This window comes from Doryrhamphus excisus, linkage group LG23 (assembly GCF_037039965.1).
Source record: "Doryrhamphus excisus strain RoL-2023G ecotype Guam linkage group LG23, RoL_Dexc_Guam_v1.1, whole genome shotgun sequence".
NCBI lineage: Eukaryota > Metazoa > Chordata > Actinopteri > Syngnathiformes > Syngnathidae > Doryrhamphus > Doryrhamphus excisus.
This window is the reverse complement of record NC_136379.1, coordinates 4,357,344-4,376,414: the sequence shown is the minus strand read 5'-3', so window position 1 is coordinate 4,376,414 and position 19,071 is coordinate 4,357,344. Positions and strand designations below refer to the sequence as shown.

The 19,071-nt window shown below is 40.5% G+C and overlaps 1 protein-coding gene across 3 annotated transcripts in view; it reads left to right on the top strand.

The window, feature by feature from the left end:
* The window catches only part of ppargc1b (peroxisome proliferator-activated receptor gamma, coactivator 1 beta), a 95,219-nt gene that overhangs the window by 65,445 nt on the left and 10,703 nt on the right, over window positions 1-19,071 (top strand). For 2 of the 3 annotated variants that reach the window (XM_058064353.2, XM_078788401.1), the window contains exons 2-5: window positions 5,389-5,577; window positions 7,937-8,137; window positions 16,501-16,605; window positions 18,049-19,000. In XM_058064353.2, coding sequence (XP_057920336.2) covers window positions 5,389-5,577; window positions 7,937-8,137; window positions 16,501-16,605; window positions 18,049-19,000 — 1,447 coding nt within the window. The remainder of the gene's footprint in view (window positions 1-5,388; window positions 5,578-7,936; window positions 8,138-16,500; window positions 16,606-18,048; window positions 19,001-19,071) is intronic. The other variant, XM_078788400.1, reaches the window with a different exon arrangement.

Sequence of the window (19,071 nt, the reverse complement as noted above, 5' to 3'; positions counted from 1 at the left end):
CCATCTGTCACACTAATTAATATTTTTCATAAGAGATTGATTACGTTCACTAATAACCTTTCAAGTCAATGTCAGGTTCTGATGTCATTTTAGCAAGTAATTACAACAGCGAGGTTAGCGTCAACATTGTAGCTAACTCAAGTGCTTAAAACCTTTGCTACGTCATTGTACTTGGCATTATAACTATAACTATGTCGGCTAGTTTAGCTGTTTTGGTGTGAAAAGAAGGTTAGCTACCACAGCAGCAGTTACGTCATTATAGTTAAGCATCATCTATAATGTTAGCGACACTACTAACTTAAGTAATGTTCAAAAACTTAAGCCATATAAATTATCGTAGCTGCTTTAGAGTGGTGACAACGTTAGTAATTTTAGCAATATTTTTAGATGAGTTATGTCATCATAGTTAGTGTCACTGTAAGGTTAGCAACATTGGTAGCTTTCGCTACATCTGAGTTGCTAGCATGGTTGGAATATAAGTAACCTATGCAGTATCATTGTAGTTATGCATTATAGATAAAGTTAGCAATTTTAGCAGTGTTGTAAACCTTGTAACATTTCTCAGCTACAGACAGCTACAGGGAGCTGTAAGTTTTTGTTTCATTTTGTTTTGTTTTTTTCAGCAAATAGGCTAACCTAGCCTAAAGTTGCTATCAAAATATCAGGGTAATGTTAGCATTGTAGCTCATATCCCGTTTTTGTATGTGGTATATGATGTCTCTTACATTGGACAAGCGCAGAGTTAGTGTATAAGTAAAAAGTGAATTAAGTAAACTTTATACGACAGGTGTGGACAAATTTAGCTCATTAGCATTAAAGCTACAGATGCACAAAACCCAGTAAGGCTTAATAAACTGTCCAAACTCCAGCATTAAGGCGAGATTTTGAACAATACGATTCCAATGCGAGACCCCCTGAGACATATTTAAAATTGCAGAAAATAATACAGTAATATATAAAACAGATAATGCTAAATGAATAGCTAGTCCAGGCTAAATGCTCCCCAGCCTCATCTGGTGTTGAGTCATTGACTATAGCTGTTATCAGTCATACCCCCCCCCCCTCGGCTAGAGGTCATAGGTGACTGCAGTGTGATGCAACACACTGAGGCACCCCCTGGTGGCTCTGCCCGAGTCATGCTGCCGTCTTCATCGTTATTCTGCGTGGCTCGTTGCTGCAGAGAGGATGTTCCCCTGCGTCACGCGTGTTCTTTACATGCCAGTGTGTGCGTGCGTGTGAGAACATATGTTTATTGACGGGCTGGAGGATGGGCTAGCGGGAAGAAAAACATCCATCAAGATGTCACTTTGGAGTTTTAGTGGAGGATGCAAAAATGAGCAAAGTGTGGAATTTCAGGCTTATGTCGAAGGATGGAGAGGAATGACGGAGGGAGGCTGAGGGAAGGAGATAGGAGAGTGAGATGGAGGAGAGGAAGCGTGTGGAGGGTGCATGTGAGCGGGATGTGATCGGCATGCTAATGGACACACACACACACACACACACACCTGCATGAGCAGCTGGAAGCAGATGAAGCAATGGGAGCGTCTCATGGAGGACATCCTCTCCTTTTTGGCTCCTCCCTCCTTCTGCTTCGTCGTTTCTATCAAGTCACGACAGCACCCCCCCTTACTGTCACCTTTGACCTCCTCCAACATCCCCTATCCACTCGGCTGATTGACTCCACCCACTTCTCACACGGCTCGACATAAACCATCGGCGATGCTGCTGACCCAAATAAACACACACGCATATATTCATATTCATATTTATATAAACAGTGATTATAAAGTTAAACCTCAAAGACATGGACAGCGCAATTAGCATGCTAATTCATAATCCATAAATCAGCGTTTAAAAGGCAAATAAACACGTTAACGAGCTGTCCGCTTCGAGCAAGCAGTTCATCTCTCGTTTCTAAATCCAACACAATTGCAATAAAAATATTGACGTGGATAAAGCAATTTAGTTAAATAATAAACGCTCAAGATCATCAGTGATGGCGAGTGACGGCCACTGAAAGTAGATAACACATCAGGTACAGTGTGTTCATGTTACTTCACGCTAATTCATCTTTTTCACCAGAGATTGATTACTTTCACTAATAACCTTTCAAGTCAATGTCAGGTTCTGATGTCATTTTAGCAAGTAATTACAACAGCGAGGTTAGCTTTTTGTAATGTTAGTGTCAACATTGTAGCTAACTTAAGTGCTATGTCATTGTACTTAGCGTTATAACTATAACTATGTTGGCTAGCTTAGCTGTTTTGGTGTGAAAAGAAGGTTAGCTACCCTAGCAGTGGTGATGAGATTAGTTATGTCATTGTAGTTAAGCATCTATAATGTTAGCGACACTAGTAACTTAACTAATGTTCAAAAACTTAAGCCATATAATTATGACGTTTATGTCATCATAGTTAGTGTCACTGTAAGGTTAGCAACATTGGTAGCTTTCGCTACATCTGAGTTGCTAGCATGGTTGGAATATAAGTAACCTATGCAGTATTTTAATATTAGCTATCTCATTGTAGTTATGCGTTATAGATAAAGTTAGCAACTTTAGCGATGTTCCAAACCTTGTAACATTGCTAAATCTGTGTAGTTAGCCACATAAATTAGATTAAATGCTGGTTAGAACAAGGGCCGCAAAGATTAATCAATGGTTTAGCGATTACCCAATTAATCAACAACGATTTTGGTAATCGGTTAATCATTTTTTTATTCATTCATTCATTCATTCATTTTCTACCGCTTATCCTCACGAGGGTTGCGGGGGTGCTGGAGCCTATCCCAGCTGTCTTCGGGCGAGAGGCGGGGTTCACCCTGGACTGGTGGCCAGCCAATCACAGGGCACATATAGACAAACAACCATTCACACTCACATTCATACCTATGGACAATTTGGAGTCGCCAATTAACCTAGCATGTTTTTGGAATGTGGGAGGAAACCGGAGTACCCGGAGAAAACCCACGCATGCACGGGAGAACATGCAAACTCCACACAGAGATGGCCGAGGGTGGGATTGAACCCGAGTCTCCTAGCTGTGAGGCCTGCGTGCTAACCACTCATCCGCCGTGCAGCCCCATTTTTTTATTTAAATACGTAAATATCCTCTGATTTTAGCCTCTCAAATGTGGATACTTCCTTAGTCATCCATGAAAGCAGACATAATCTTTGTATTCTAGCTGCAGGTGTTTGCTTCTTATTAATTTAGTCCATTCAGTCCACTGATTACTCCATTAACTGAAACAACAACTTTTTAAAAATAAGATTCATTAATTAATTGCATAAATAATCGATTATTAAAATAATCGTGGATTGCAGGCCTTGTGAGAACGTTCGTAGGTCTAGCAATACTGCATTTAGAGATAAGCTACATCACCATAGCAACTGTAATGGTCGCAACATCAGAAACCATAGCAATGTAGTAACCCGCTAAATTTGTGTAGTTTACCACATGAATGATCTTTGCTGCTTCAGTGTGCTTAGCAAAGATTAGTTACATCATCATAGTTAGCGTCAACACTAAGGTTAGCAACATAAATAACTAACTAAATCTTTGCTACATCTGAGTATTCAGCAGCATCTGGTCGTGTAACTGCTTTAGAGTGGTGAAATTGAACTGAATTGACTAAATTAGTTTCATCATCTTAGTCAGCGCCAGCTATACGGTTAGCAATATCAGTACTGTAAGCATTGTTCGACATCAAAGCACGGTAGTTAGCCGTATATGTATTAGTGTGGTCGGACCATCATTATAGTCATCAAGAATATAGAAGACGCTCTTTGAATTTCTAACACGCATCACAGAGACGTAAAAAATGGTCCATTGTGATTGTTAAGCCATTCTCTTTGAGATGAAAGCTGCCTTTTAAAAAGACGGGGGAGAGGAACTGGTCCAACTCGTCGTCTGGTCCTCTCACATGAATGCAAATGAAAGAGTGAATGTTTCAGTAAAGACGTGTCGTCATGCAGCAAACAATTGGACATTCATTCTTTTTGTTGTGGTTCACTTGGCAGGGAGCTCACTTCTGGCTAGTGTGCGTTAGTAGACTACTTCCATGTTCATTTGTATTTCAAGTTTCTCGATCTTATTCACCCCCGGGAGACCAGACTGACTTCCTCTCACTGTGTCACACACTTCTTTTTCACACGTGTATGTGTGTGTGTGTGTGTGTGTGTGTGCTATGACTGGTAAGCACGTGTCTGCAACAACACTACTGTCGCTAACAGTGCATCATAATACTCTGCATTCAAAAATTATGTTTGAGTAATTAAAGAATCCTTAAAGAATTGTTTGAAGGTTTTGGGGTTCTGATGGAGTCCTTAAAGTCCTTAAAGTCCTTAAATTTGACCAAATTTTGTGAGAAAGTTTTGGACTTGAGGGGTCATCACGTTATTATTTGTCATAGGGACCCACTATTCTTTCTTTCCCACTTCCACATCTATAAATCAGCACTTCCAAATTCCCATTTTTAATAGGAATGGAATGTGTAGCTGGCAACATGCCTTGCAGTGCTATCTTATCTGTCTTCGGGCGAGAGGCGGGGTACACTCATACGCACGCACATACAGACAAACAACCATTCACACTCACATTCATACCTATGGACAATTTAGAGTCGCCAATTAACCTAGCATGTTTTTGGAATGTGGGAGGAAACCGGAGTACCCGTAGAAAACCCACAACATGCACAGGGAGAACATGCAAACTCCACACAGAGATTGCCAAGAGTGGGATTGAACTCGGGTCTCCTAGCTGCGAGGTCTGTGCGCTAACCACTCGATCGCCGTGCAGCCATCCAAACAACAACATGTCAACACTCATGATGCACAAAACAGCCTACATACTACAAATATCTACACGCAATACCCGTGCCATAAAAACACCCATATATTCCTGACGCAAGGCATGCTAGGTAGCTTGGGGTACTCTTTTTTTTAATAAACATTTTCCGTGCTTTTCTCATTTTTGCAAGTGTGCAAAATATGTTGAGGAAGTGGTCAGAGAAGTAAACAAGGAGTCCATGTTTTATTGGTCATATGGTTCATATGGTTTCTGTAGCTGGACTGCCCAGCATGCCTTGTGGGCATTTGGAAATAACAAATTGAAGTTGTGTGTTATGTTTAGAGCTTAGTTGTTGATTTATATGATGTGTGAATTTGCTAATGATGTGATGTGTTATGATGTGTTGTTCTGCCTCGCCAATTTGTTTGATAGGAATATATTAGAGGATGATTTTCTTACTGATTGTGGACAGGATGATGCGAAAGTAGCTCACTTGAGTGTTGCACTTGTATCCCAAAAAAGGAGCAACCGCCTGGGAAATATTTTTCAAGTTGGACTAATCTGACCTTTCCCTCTCTGTCTTTTTTTTGTCCATCTTTAGTATGGGGAGGAGGAAGAGGTGTGCTCGGATCGCCTGGACACCGACTTCCCGGACATCGACCTTTCTCAGCTGGACACCAGCGATTTTGACAGCGTCAACTGTCTCGGCGAGCTGCAGTGGTGCAGCGACCAGGCGGTGGATGCCTCACCCGCCTCCATTCACTACAGCACCACTGACGAGCTCTTTGAGGTCAGACGCGTTGTCTTACTTTACAAACGACTGAATGTGCGATACTCAGTTTCATAAAACATTTTCCATTTGAGCCACTGGCTTCAGCTTGAACATTTTTCATTAACCAGGAAGTAACATTCACTCACATCACATGATTTACAGTATAACAAATGTCATCCAGAACGGTCCCTTGATATAGTAGTCAAGGTCACTAACCCCCTGACTGATCTCTGTGATGAAACATAAGCATGGCTGCAGCATGTTCGATTGGGAGCTTTCCCAGGAATGTGCAACCCGATGAAGGTCTTCCGTATTGACATAGTGTACATACTGTAGTTACATTGTTGACTGGAGACGTGGACTTAAGTCCCTACTTAAGTCCCAGTCTCACCGCCCTATCTCCTGTCCCTGGATGCTGGAATTCAGGGAATACCTCTCAGAAGTGGAGAGGTGCATTGATCGTCCTGGATAAATGTCTTGTGCTCCCGTTACATGGTCCTTAGTGACGTGGAGATACTCTAAAGTAGCATTTAGGAGCGTATCATTTACAATTTATATACAATTTGTATTTATATACAGTCGTCCTTCACCACATTGCGGTTTGTACATTGCTCCCTTGCTCTATGTATGATTGCTGTTTTGTGGTTGACTATTATTATAAGACAAGTCATATGTAGTATTCTAGTACTAGGCATCAGTAATGTTACATTGATGAGACATTTCTTTACATTACTTCACCTTAGCTTGCAACCATGGATCCTTGTAGTCTGACATGACATAATGAAAAAAGGTTCTGCTCCCATACCATGTGGAAGTGGTACATTTGTCCTTTGTCTTTTTTGACCGTTCATTTTCAAACCTATTCCGGGAAGAAATACAACTAGTTAGCTCAGTAGATAGCTATGTATGAATGGATTGAGTAACGGGATCTGGTCTTGAACCAGTCATGATGTGCTATACATATCACTATATTGACACTTACTATGGTACCCATTATGTCATTGGATGGTTATATCACTTCAGACTTCGGTACGAGGTACATTATTAAAAAAAATAATAACCTTAAACTGTATTATGGAAAGCAGGAAGTGAACAAATGTAACATTTACTGATTGTAAAAGTACCAGATGGAGGGGTAGGATTTAATAGGCTTTGCTTCTTCCTACTCCTTTTGGACATGTGGAACTGTGAACTGATTATGTGATGCATTCAATTGTAATCTGATGCATGTTCAAATGAAATAAAACCATTACCATTACCATTACCATGTAGGTAGCTTGTACATAAATGGTACGCTTTGTGACATAACCAAAGCCAGCAGTATTGTTGGACTGTATGTGAGCTGTATGGCAGATTAATGGCAGATTGGCCGTCCATAGTGAGGATGTATGATAGGCTTTTTTTAATGCCACACTATCGACCCACTCTATGTTTGAGATACTACAACAATTATTATGTCTTATCTGTGCTTATGTGTCTACTCTATAGTTAATATGAGTATAAATGTGGCATGTTATGAATATTTCTAATGTTAAAAAAATATTTTTACAAGGTCATGAACAGGTTTTCTATGTTCTATGAAAATATTTAATTTATTAATATTGAATCGTCGGGGCTGGAACCACTTAGCTGTGCTAAACAAGGGTCAACTGTAGTGTTTTAAAGCTTTTTAAAAATTATTAGAAATTATTTTATTTTATAAATTAATTAAAATAATTAAATAAATTTAAAAAATAATAAATTAAATTATTAAAATAAATAAATTTGTTTTGTATTTTATTTTTATTCATTTTTCCCTTTGAAAAAACCTGCCTCCTCTTTCATTTATTTGTATTTTCTTCATACTGTACTATAACATATTTATAATTTTTTTTTCTTACATTTATTTTTTATTTTATTTTTCTTCCCAACCTGCCTCATTCATTTACAAATCCAATCTCACCATCCTCTTTTCCTCCCTGTTGATTCTTCTTGGGATTTTGATTTATTTGTGATTACAGAATCCCATTTACTCCAGAAAACAATAAATCTCACACTCCCTGTGCGCCACCTGCCTACTGGCTATTTTTTCCTGCTTCCTGGACCCGATTCCTGCGTAGCCATGTTATATTTGATCCAATATATTGATCCTACTAATAGAGTTGAGCAGACTGTTTGTGGTTAGCAACATGAAGTCATAAATAGTAATAAATGGTCCATGCGAATACAGCAGTTATTTACAGTTTGTTATTGACTTCAGTCTCACACTGTTGCTGTTTCATTTTGTAGATAGGCTGGACATAATAATACACGTCTGATGAATGCATTATGTGGACAAACATGTCATAGTCACGTTGTCGAGAAAACACTGATGTTTCTCTCGCTTTGTCTCCCCCAGATAGAAGAGGAGAATGCGGCCCTGCTCGCCGCTCTCACTGACAGCCTGGACGGCATGGTGGATGCCGAAGTGGGCGGGCTGTCTGTTTTCCCCGCCTTGGGGGAAGAGCCAGAGCAAGACGAGGAAGACAAGGACCGTCTTTCTCTGAACGCCGACGACTTCGGACGCTCACCAGGCCCAGAAACGGAGGGCCCTTCTCTTGTAAGACCACTTCCTGGCATCACTTCCTGTATAGGCAGCCATGTCTCTTGCACTGACACCCATATATTCCTAACGCAAGGCATGCTGGGTAGCTTGCAGTACTCTTTATTTTTTTTTATCACGTATGTGTTCCCCTACACAACAACTCTTCGTCAAACAGCACAGTATTATTTACTCAGGTGTATCTAATGAAGTGGCCATTGAGTGTAGGCTAAATAACCTTCGCAATCATGCTGCATGTGGTTGAGGGAAGCCATTTGTCACCTTGAGAGGCCTTCCTGTCGGTTCCTGAAATGGAAGATTTTCCTATCTAGCAGGTTTTGGAATCACAGCAGGATTTCTGTCAAGCACACACACGTTCGTTTAGTGATCCCGGTTGAGCAATTGTGCTCATCCAAGCAGCATCATCATCATCATCACCAATGAGCATTCATGCTATGAACAATTCCATGTCCAATTGGTGTGCGTACACGTTATTTTGATGACAAACCACAGAGTAGAGCTGACGGCAGCGAGGCAGTTTATCGTTTCTGCTCTGCTCTCTTACAGCAGCGCTCGATACGACAAAAAACAGTAAACACAACGTGATTGGCTTTAAGTCGGATGGACGTCTGTGCATTAAACGATTGGAATGACTAAGTGTGCTCACTCAGAGGGTTACCATCCAGCTATTGACTCATCTGGCTACATTTGGTGGGCTAAAAGCTGCGGAATAACCTCCCAGAAGGAGATTATGTTGTCAACAGTATTTGTGTCTTTTTGATATATGGATTAGTGTGCATTTTTGCAATGATGTTGCGTTCGATTCATCATCAAACCTCATCTAAATGTGTGAATTCCAAGCACGTGGCCAAGTTTACCTCCGTTCTCCACGAGTGCGTGTCCACTCTTTCACTTTTCACACGTAATTGTGGCATCCCTCAGATCCCCCCCACCCCCTGGTTGTGCCCCTCTGTTATTCCCTGTAGCAGACTTCCAGGAATTCAACTTGTTTGTCTCTACTCGTCCTGTCCGTCTTGCACCCCGACCAGTAAATATCACACCTTCATAGGAAGAACCTTCTAGAGACAATTAGGGCCGTACGTAATATCTTCCCAAAGACGACGCTCCCGTGTATCACAGTGAGGAGAAAGCTTGAAGGACTTTTTGCGTGAGAGCTTGACTACAAAGATGCTTCTGTTCCCCATGGCTGGTGCGTAAATGCTCACTCTGCCTTGCTGTTTGCAAGGTGCTCCCTGGAACTGGTGCAGCAGCTCCGGAATGTCAATTAAGAAAGCGCTGATCGAAGTTCCTGGAGAAAGATTGAAGTGGAGCAACTGATAGCGACAACAGCTTCATTGTTCTTAATGAGCTCACCAAACTGTGCACAAAATAACAAACGATCCTTCAGACACTTAGTGAAAAAGAGGCCGGCGGAAGGTTGGTAACGATGTTTAAGTGATGTTTTGTTCTTTGGTTCTTTGGAGTGTTCTAGCATAGTGCACACACATATAGAAGGTGTACACAGGGTGTTAAATGCCATGGTGGTGTTGGTTAGTCCCAAACAACAAGTCAGCAACTCAACAACAAGGGCGCCCTTCGTATGTGACCGCCCGGCCCTTGGGTGACCTTGAGAAGCCCCCCGTTTATCAGTCGATTAGAGGGCTGGTTCATCATTAATCCATCACCGTTCACTCAGGAGACTCCGAAGGTGAACGCCAGCAGAAGTTGGCTCGTGGTGAGAGAAAATAGGAAGCGAAAGAGGAAATGATTAAACTTGTCCTCAAAGTCACTCCACTCATGCTAGACGTTCTGCAAGCTTGGAATGTTCACAGAGGGAGAATGAGGATGTTTAGAGTCATTCAACGATCCATCATGGAAACATGCATCAATATGAAACCAGCATCCGTTAATAGAATTACAGATACTATTGTATCATTTCAGTTTTCTATTAAAACATTAATGAATATTTATTAATATTAATATATAATTATATATATATAATATATTATATGTTATTTATATATTATAATTATAATTTTATATAGAATTGTATAAAATTATTTAATATATATTATATATAATTAAAATATATAATAATAAATATAAATACATCTAAATATAATAATTTATATAATTATAAATATAAAATTATATGAAATTATATAATATATATATTATATATAATTATATATTACTATTAATATTGTTACATATTAATTATGTTTTAATAGAAAACTGAAATTATACAATAGTGTCTGTAATTCTGTTAACAAAATTATAATTATATACATATTATGTATTATTTAGATATAATTATAATTATATATAATTCCATAAATATATAATTATATATATAATATATATTATATGTTATTTAGATATTATTAATATATTATAATTATAATATATATATAATCATATTATATATTATATATTAATATTAATATTATTACATATTAATTAATATGTTTTAATAGAAAACTGAAATCATACAATCAGATCTGTAATTCAGTTAACAAAATTAATAAATAATTAATAATTATAATTATATACATATAATGTATTAATTATATATCATAATTATAATATATATAAGTATATAATTCCATATATATATAGGTGTATATATATTAGATTTTATATATATATATATAATATAGAATATATATATAGAATTATATATATATATATATTAATAATTAATTAATTAAAAACATTTAATACATTTAAACCATTTTTATTTAATCAAATAAGACAAAACGTGTGCTTGTTTTGCCGGATTTACTCACATGGCTTTGGGTGTTATAGTTCCCTCTGCTGGTCAGAGTCGGAACTACAGATGAAGTCATGACTACATTCTTGTGTGCGTGCGTGCGTGTGTTTCCAATTACGTGATGACATCCGAATGGGTTGGCATTTGCCACAATTATTCAGAGGCAAAGTAACATTTGAAATAAATATTAAATATGCTGATATACTAATGGTGGAACCAATTGCCAACCACTTTTAAATTTGATTCTGAGGGCAAATGTTTAAGAAGCACAAATAGCATTTGAAATGATTTCATCTGTTTCACATTCCATAGAATTGATAATTATGCATTCTTCATGTCCGCTATTTCTTTGTGTACGTTTTTCTCCATGCACTGTTGACGTAATGGCCACTGTTTGTTGTCATGTCCTTCATCCTTTCAGTTTGTTCATCCTCCTGTGTGTTTGTGGCCTCATTACTGCGTCCTCGTTTCATCTTCTTTTGTGTGCAAACTCACCTCCGTACCATCCCGTGTTTCCTTATGTGACTGCACATGCAGCCCTTCGTCCTCCTCCTCCTTGTCCTCCTCGTGGTCCATGTGCTGCAAGGACAAGTCCCTCATTGAGTGTATCCCAGGAAGTCATCCAGTATTTGAGTGGACCAGGTGCTGCTGGGTGCTTTGCAGTGTTGCACACATGCACGGTCCTTCTGGCTCCTCTTCATGCTCCTCAATGGCCCTGCAAGAGAAGCATCATAACGTTCGCAGCCAAGTTGGCTCGCCCACAAAGAGCTGAGGGAGCCCCATTAGCATCCCCGTCAGTCATTTGACCCAGAAACTACTTGATGCTTTTTGCCCGGCTCTCATGGCTGCTAATGTTCTACTAATTAGTCCATGTACACTACTATACAGGGCATCCCTGATATGCAGTATCATATACACATATACTGTAACGTACTTGCAAGAGTTGCAAACAAATCAAATTACTATCGCTGTTGTGTCCACAGTATAAGCATATAAAGATAGTGTATCATGAACTAGCGCTCTGATTCCACCGCCTAGCCAACCAGTAATACTCTAACGTGTGTGTTGGGGATCAGATTTATGGTAACTTATCTCTCCATAATATCACATTGTCATAAAGATGCAAAGTAAAAAAGCCCATAAAGGCGTATGTATTTCCCAACATAAATTTAAATTAAAGCCGAGGCCGCTGAGCCGGCCGACTTGCAGGACGAGGACGTTTCTAGTGTGGCTTTGTGGTGCCATCACCGATCCTTGATAGATGATTAAGAACCGGCGCTAAATGGACCAACATTTGGTGAGGTTTTATGTGCAAGTGGATTTATGTCATCGGAGGCTGGAGATCGTTTTCGGAGTAAATTCCGCTTATTGCATGAGCTCATGTTAGTCATGTTAGTGACAAGTACGGCAAAATGTAGGCTCAAATACTGAGTGTGCAACAATAGACCATAACCACGCTCAATCCTCAGCATCTTGGCGACGTAGCGGAATGGGAAGCACTAGCTCGAGAGGTTGCATTTCACAATTAAAAAGGAGAGAAGAAGAGGAAGCAGATAAATATTGCATCATTTCTTGTGTGAAGCGCCGTTATGCAATTTGAATTTTGCGGCTTCACTCTATGATGTTATTTAAAAATTATATTAATCAATAAATCATGCTTTTTATGGTTCAGTAGAGCATATTATTTAAATAATTTTATGCCTGAATTAAGCATTTTCAAGCAAGCTAAACATAAGGCATTCGGGAGAAGCATTCAAAGACGTGATGATATATGGTATTGGCTTCACTCTATTATGTTATTTAAAAATTATATTAATCGATAAATCATGCTTTTTATGGTTCGGTAGAGCATATTATTTAAATAATTTTTTGCATTTTTTGCCTGAATTAAGCATTTTGAAGCAAGCTAAACATAAGGCATTCAGGAGACGCATTCAAAGACGTGATGATATGTGCTATTGGCTTCACTCTATTATGTTATTTTAAAATATATTAATCAATAAATCATGCTTTTATGGTTCAGTAGAGCATATTATTTAAATAATTGTTTGCATTTTATGCCTGAATTAAGCATTTTCAAGCAAGCTAAACATAAGGCATTCAGGAGAAGCATTCAAAGACGTGATGGTATATGGTATTGGCTTCACTCTATTATGTTATTTAAAAATATATTAATCAATAAATCATGCTTTTTATGGTTCACTAGAGCATATTATTTTTTTAAAAATTGCATGTTTTGCCTGAATTAAGCATTTTGAAGCAAGCTAAACATAAGGCATTCAGGAGACGCATTCAAAGACGTGATGATATGTGGTATTTTACACTGAAAATCATCGCTAGGTGTACTTTTACTGGAATGTTCGGTGAGACACAAAAGCACCAGATTTGATCGCTGGAACAGTATCTCACAATAAGCACAAGGCTGTTGCTGTTGTGGCTGTAACCCATGCTAAGCTAAAACTCAATTCTGAACCCTCGATTCAACCCACTTCCTGTCCACCCCCCACTCTGCCCTCCTAGAATTACAGCAACACCTACAAGCATGAGTTTTATTTATATGTTATATGTATTATTTTCTGTTATTATGTCTACTGTATTGTGTAATATGAGTGTAAGGGTGACTATAGGGGTGTTATTGCATGTCTAGAGGGCTCTAATTCTTTAGACATGCGGAAATTCATTTATCACGATCTGTCCTGCCACCAATTAACGACGATAAACGAGGGATTGCTATATTTGGTTTGAGGCACAGCCACAGTGTTTTGATTTTGGTACACCTGATGCTGTGGAGATGCTCAGCATGTTTTGGGAATACCACCAGGAGGATCTCCTCCCATAGAGAAAACCTACATCCCACCCGGTCTGTATGTCCTCCATTGTCCCTCCCGCCCTCCCCTGTAACAAACGACGCTGGGCTTAGCGAGGGATTTTCTCCCTAAGCTGATTTCTATCCGCTGATAGTGGTGTCATGATGGCAGCCAGCTGAATGAAACGGATGGAGCGCAATGAGAAACGCTTTGGTTAATATCCATTTTGAAAGGTAACGCCAGGGAGACGGGAGGAATGTTTGCATGCTTAGATTTATGGCCGTTTAAACCACATCATTTTAACTGAAAACGATGTCATCTTCAAATGACGTTACGGAGCCTTAAAATCACAAAGCGTTGCAAATGGATGTGAAAGTATTGAACGTAGGCTTGTGGGACTACTTCCCAGTGAAAAACAGTGCTGTTGTAGCGTAGTGCATTGACTCTGCTACTCATATGTCCAACACAGTCACATGACCGTCTGTTAAGGGCTATCCAGCATCCTGAGTGTGCAAATTTTTCCCGTTTTTCAACACTCTCAGCCCTACTTCTCCTTTGTAGTGATGCGGCCATCATGTATAGTTTTATTCTTTGAATATGACTAGGGCTAATACAAATGTCAGACTGCACTCCTGGTTTAGAGTGGTCAGACATGGATAAATGTCAGGGCGCAAATGTGAGCTTAAAAGGTGTAAAATAGTGATTAGAGAGTAGGAATGGAGAAAAAGATGTAGCGTCCATGTAGCCATCAGTGAAGTCAGGGAGCTTTGAAGGCCAGATATTTAATGAGAAGGTGTCATGTAGCTGTCAGCTCTATGGATAAATGTGATGAATGTACAGAAACACAACCGCTCGCGCTCCGTGAAGCATCCACCGCATCAGCAGAGCATGTTCACTGAAAAGGCGAGTTAAAGGTATAGCATCGCTGTTGGACAGCTTTGCACAGCTGTGGGATTGTTCTCAGTACTAGCTGCACTGAAAAAAATGGAACATCGTGCACATTCTTGGTTCAAAACCATACTTTGAAATGTTGTGGTTGGTTCCTACCATCTTCCTTGGCTCCGGTGGTTTCTTTCCAATTGGTAAATGGCCAGTTGGAAAGCCGGGAATTGTCAGGGTAAATGTCAAGTCGTGTACAGGGACATATAATACTGTATACTCATACAATATAAATGCATTACACAAGAAAAATTAATACATAAATTAATAAAACTAATAATTAATTAAAATTTTCTTTATTATTTATTAAATTAATAATAATGTTTGATATAATAAAATATACTATACATAATAATATAAATAAACTGCATTAAAATACAAACATAAATAAATTAAGAAAAAAAAATAACAACATATTTAATGATATATTAATTTGTTTTTAATTTAGGAATGTATAAAATACTGTTAAATAATTATTTTTCATGTCATAAATATATATATATATATATATATACAGTAAAGTCTCGTTATATGGATATTCTCGGGAGTCGGAAAAAATACCGATATAACCGGAATAGCCATATATCCGATCCTGCGCCGAACTGCATTAAAAGTGGGCAATAATGCCCTCGACATTGTTCTATAGTATAGAACAATGTCGAGCAGCTTAAATCAATCTTTGCTTAAGGATTTCAATACCAAAAAAGAACACGGCGAACGGCTGCTTCCAGTCAGCAGAAGAACCAACTGCGTTCGTGGTTTCTCTCGTGTGTATAGATTCTATATAGGCATGTGTTTGGCCAGCTATGTGGGGCGGGTTGAGCATGACCTGTGAACCAGGAAGTGCGGGAATCGGTGTGTGTGCTGCGCTCGGGTGGTGGAAGTGTGAAAAATAAAGTTGACTGGAAGCAGCCGTTCGCCGTGTTCTTTTTTGGTATTGAAATCCTTAAGCAAAGATTGATTTAAGCTGCTTTTGTATCGATATAAGCAGACCAAATTGGCTGGCGGGAGATGAAAAGGGCATCGTAGTAACCGGATTATCATAATAACCGGGTATCGTACTAACGGAACTAATTATATCATAAAAGACTAGAAATTTGCCGGGAAATGAAAATAGTATCGTAATAAGTAGTAATTCGTTATAACCGATATCGATATAACGAGACTTTACTGTATATATATGCTATGTGTAATAATATAAATAAGCTATAGTATATTAAAATTAATACATAAAATGAAATATAAGTACATATTTATTTAAAAAATGAAATACATATTTATATTCATTCATTCATATTCTACCGCTTATCCTCATGAGAGCTGAGGGTATGCTGGAGCCAATCCCAGCTGTCAATAAATTGTTGTTAAAATAACCAATTTTTGTGTTGTTTTTGTTGCTATAGTTTTTACATATTTCAACTGTGACAAAAGCAAAAAAATATTTGTCATGCGTGAAATGTATCTTTTCACATAAAGCTGTTTTTCACCCGTTTTTAGTCGGGAACTAAAAGTAATACTTTCATTCATTTTCTACTGCTTATCCTCACGAGGGTCGCGGGGGTGCTGGAGCCTATCCCAGCTGTCTTCTTGGGGCGAGAGGCGGGGTACACCCTGGACTGGTGGCCAGCCAATCACAGGGCACATATAGACAAACAACCATTCACACTCACATTCATACCTATGGCCAATTTGGAGTCGCCAATTAACCTAGCATGTTTTTGGAATGTGGGCGGAAACCTGCGCGCTATGTATTTAATGTCAAAATGTATGTATATTATATATTATACTGTATGCATTTTGTTTATATGTCCAACCAGAAGTCTAATAACGTCTTTTTCTTGTTCTTCTGCTTTTCTTGGTAGCTGGAGAAACTCCTGCTGACTCCGCCTAACGTGCCTGCGGGCAAAGACGGGCATCGCTATAGTAACAGAGGATTGCACCAGCGACCTGTGCGACCTCAGGTAAAGGTGAGGAATCAAATTTGTGGATGTACACTAATTGACACAAACACAGCAAAGTAGAAGCTGGTCATAATCTGGTCAGGTCCACAGAGATCTTCCCTCCCTGTGTTATTGCTGAGGCGCTTCTATTAAATAAGGCTGTCTGGGGAGACTTTTAGCGTCATTGCATTTCAGTGGAATAGCAGTCTGAGAGGCTGCGTCTCGCCTGGCATCAAGAAATGATCGTAAATGTGCTGAAACACTGTCTTTGAATTCAGGGCACTGTCGAGCCATGTCTTTATGCGCTGTTCAATCCCAGCGTTCAGTGGTCAGGAACAACAAAGGTCTTTCAAAAGACAGACGTCTCATTTTACGCCAGAAGCTCATCAGGCGTGACGCCTGCAGAGATGAACAACGTGGCGTCATGGCAAAGTGTGATTCGGCAGTAGCCGCCGCTCGCTTTGTGCTTGATTGTGGCGGCACTGAGCCTTTTTCTCACTGATATCCATCTCACACACACATATAGCCGAGTACTGCTATTTTGGGGGGGGGGGGCCTGTAGGTATCTTAGTAAGTGGGGACAAAGATGGACGTGAGTGAACACACACACACAACTTTCAGTGAGATGGTAGTAAATTAATTAGCGTTATTATTATTATTTCTTAGCAATATATTGGCATTTGTGCTTAAACTGCTGTGTTTGTCAAAGAGCTAGGAAACCCGAGTTCAATTCCACCCTCGGCCATCTCTGTGTGGAGTTTGCATGTTCTCCCCGTGCATGCGTGGGTTTTCTCCGGGTACTCCGGTTTCCTCCCACATTCCAAAAACATGCTAGGTTAATTGGCGACTCCAAATTGTCCATAGGTATGAATGTGAGTGTGAATGGTTGTTTGTCTATATGTGCCCTGTGATTGGCTGGCCACCAGTCCAGGGTGTACCCCGCCTCTCGCCCGAAGACAGCTGGGATAGGCTCCAGCACGCCCGCCACCCTCAGATAAGCTGTATAGAAAATGTATGGATGGATGTTAGTCACAATGATATTTTGTGAGATTCTTTGCTTGAAGAGAATGATATTTAAGTGATGGACAGTTTACCTTACTAATGTCTACAGAATGTTAAACAGAATGTTTAATAAACAATTATCAAGTCTCACGTTAATAGGCGTATTAAAACCTGTAATGATCTTTCAAAGGACACTTAGGGATGTCTGATTATTATCCGTACCCATAATTATCGACCCAATATCAGCATAAAAATGCGATATCGGTATACAACATATACTATATGTGTTCATTCCACCACAGGAGATGTCATGTTACACATATCGGTATCGGCATATTGGACAACCCTACTTATTATATTGTTTTTTCCTATTATGTATGTTTTAATTGACAGCCCTAGTATAACATTTACAAAATATAAAAATGCAGTATCTATAAAAATATGATGGTTTAATGTCTCCGCCCTCAGATGGACCTCTCTCAGGAGCGAAAACCCAGAGCGGTACGGCCCGCGAGCCGTCTGTGCACCGAGCTCCACCGCCACCTCACCACCGCCCGCAACGCCGATGAGCCCCGAGCGGCCGACACGGAGGAGGACGAGGATGAGGACAGCGAATCAGAGGAGGATGACGAAGAGGAAGAGGAGGAGTCTTCCGGCAGCGAGGCGGAAGGTGTCGCCACCCCCGCCGAGCCGGCCAAACCTCAGTTCAGCTCTGAGAAAGAACTCCATTCTGTGGTGGCGCTGATCACCTACATGCACACATACTGCATGCCCGCACGCAAGCAGCAGGGTCTGGACCGCAAGGACCCGCCCAGGCCTCGGGCTCGACCTGACGCCCCCCGCCCACCTGTCACAAACTCTCACAACCGTGTGGTCATGGTGGCCTCCCCGGCGAATAGCGGGGTTGTCATCGTGTCAGGGGGCGCCACCAGGAGGCTTCCCTTTGTGACGCGGCGGGAGGTGAAGACCAACTCGCTTCTCCGTGATCTCCTGCAGCAGAGCAGCTCCTTTGACGTAAGCAAGCCTTACAGACTGCACAGCCCGCCGTACACCCGAGGAGGAGGAGCCCATGCCCACTCGCCCAGCTCCGCCCCCGCTAAACCAGAGCTTTGTAAAGACTCCTCCTCCCCCGAGAGGAGAAACTCTGAAGCATCACAAAGCCCCGGGGACCCGGCGGAGGATAGCAGCTCCTTCTCAGTCCGCCGCTCCAGACGTCTGGCCTCCTTCCCCAGCCGCTTCGCCAAGAGACTGCGGGCTGAGCGGGCGAGGGAGGGCGACAGGAAGGCGGAGCGGGAGGACGGCCGGGCGGGCGCAAAGCTCTCACCAACACAGGCCGGAGGGGGGACCACGACAGAGACCCAGACGGAGAAGCCAGCGCAAGGCAACGCGACGGAGACGACCAAAACCTGTTGCCACAGCGGTGAGACCACATACCCACATACCACATATCACTTCCTGTCCAAAACACATGAAAATAGGTTGCACCCCAAC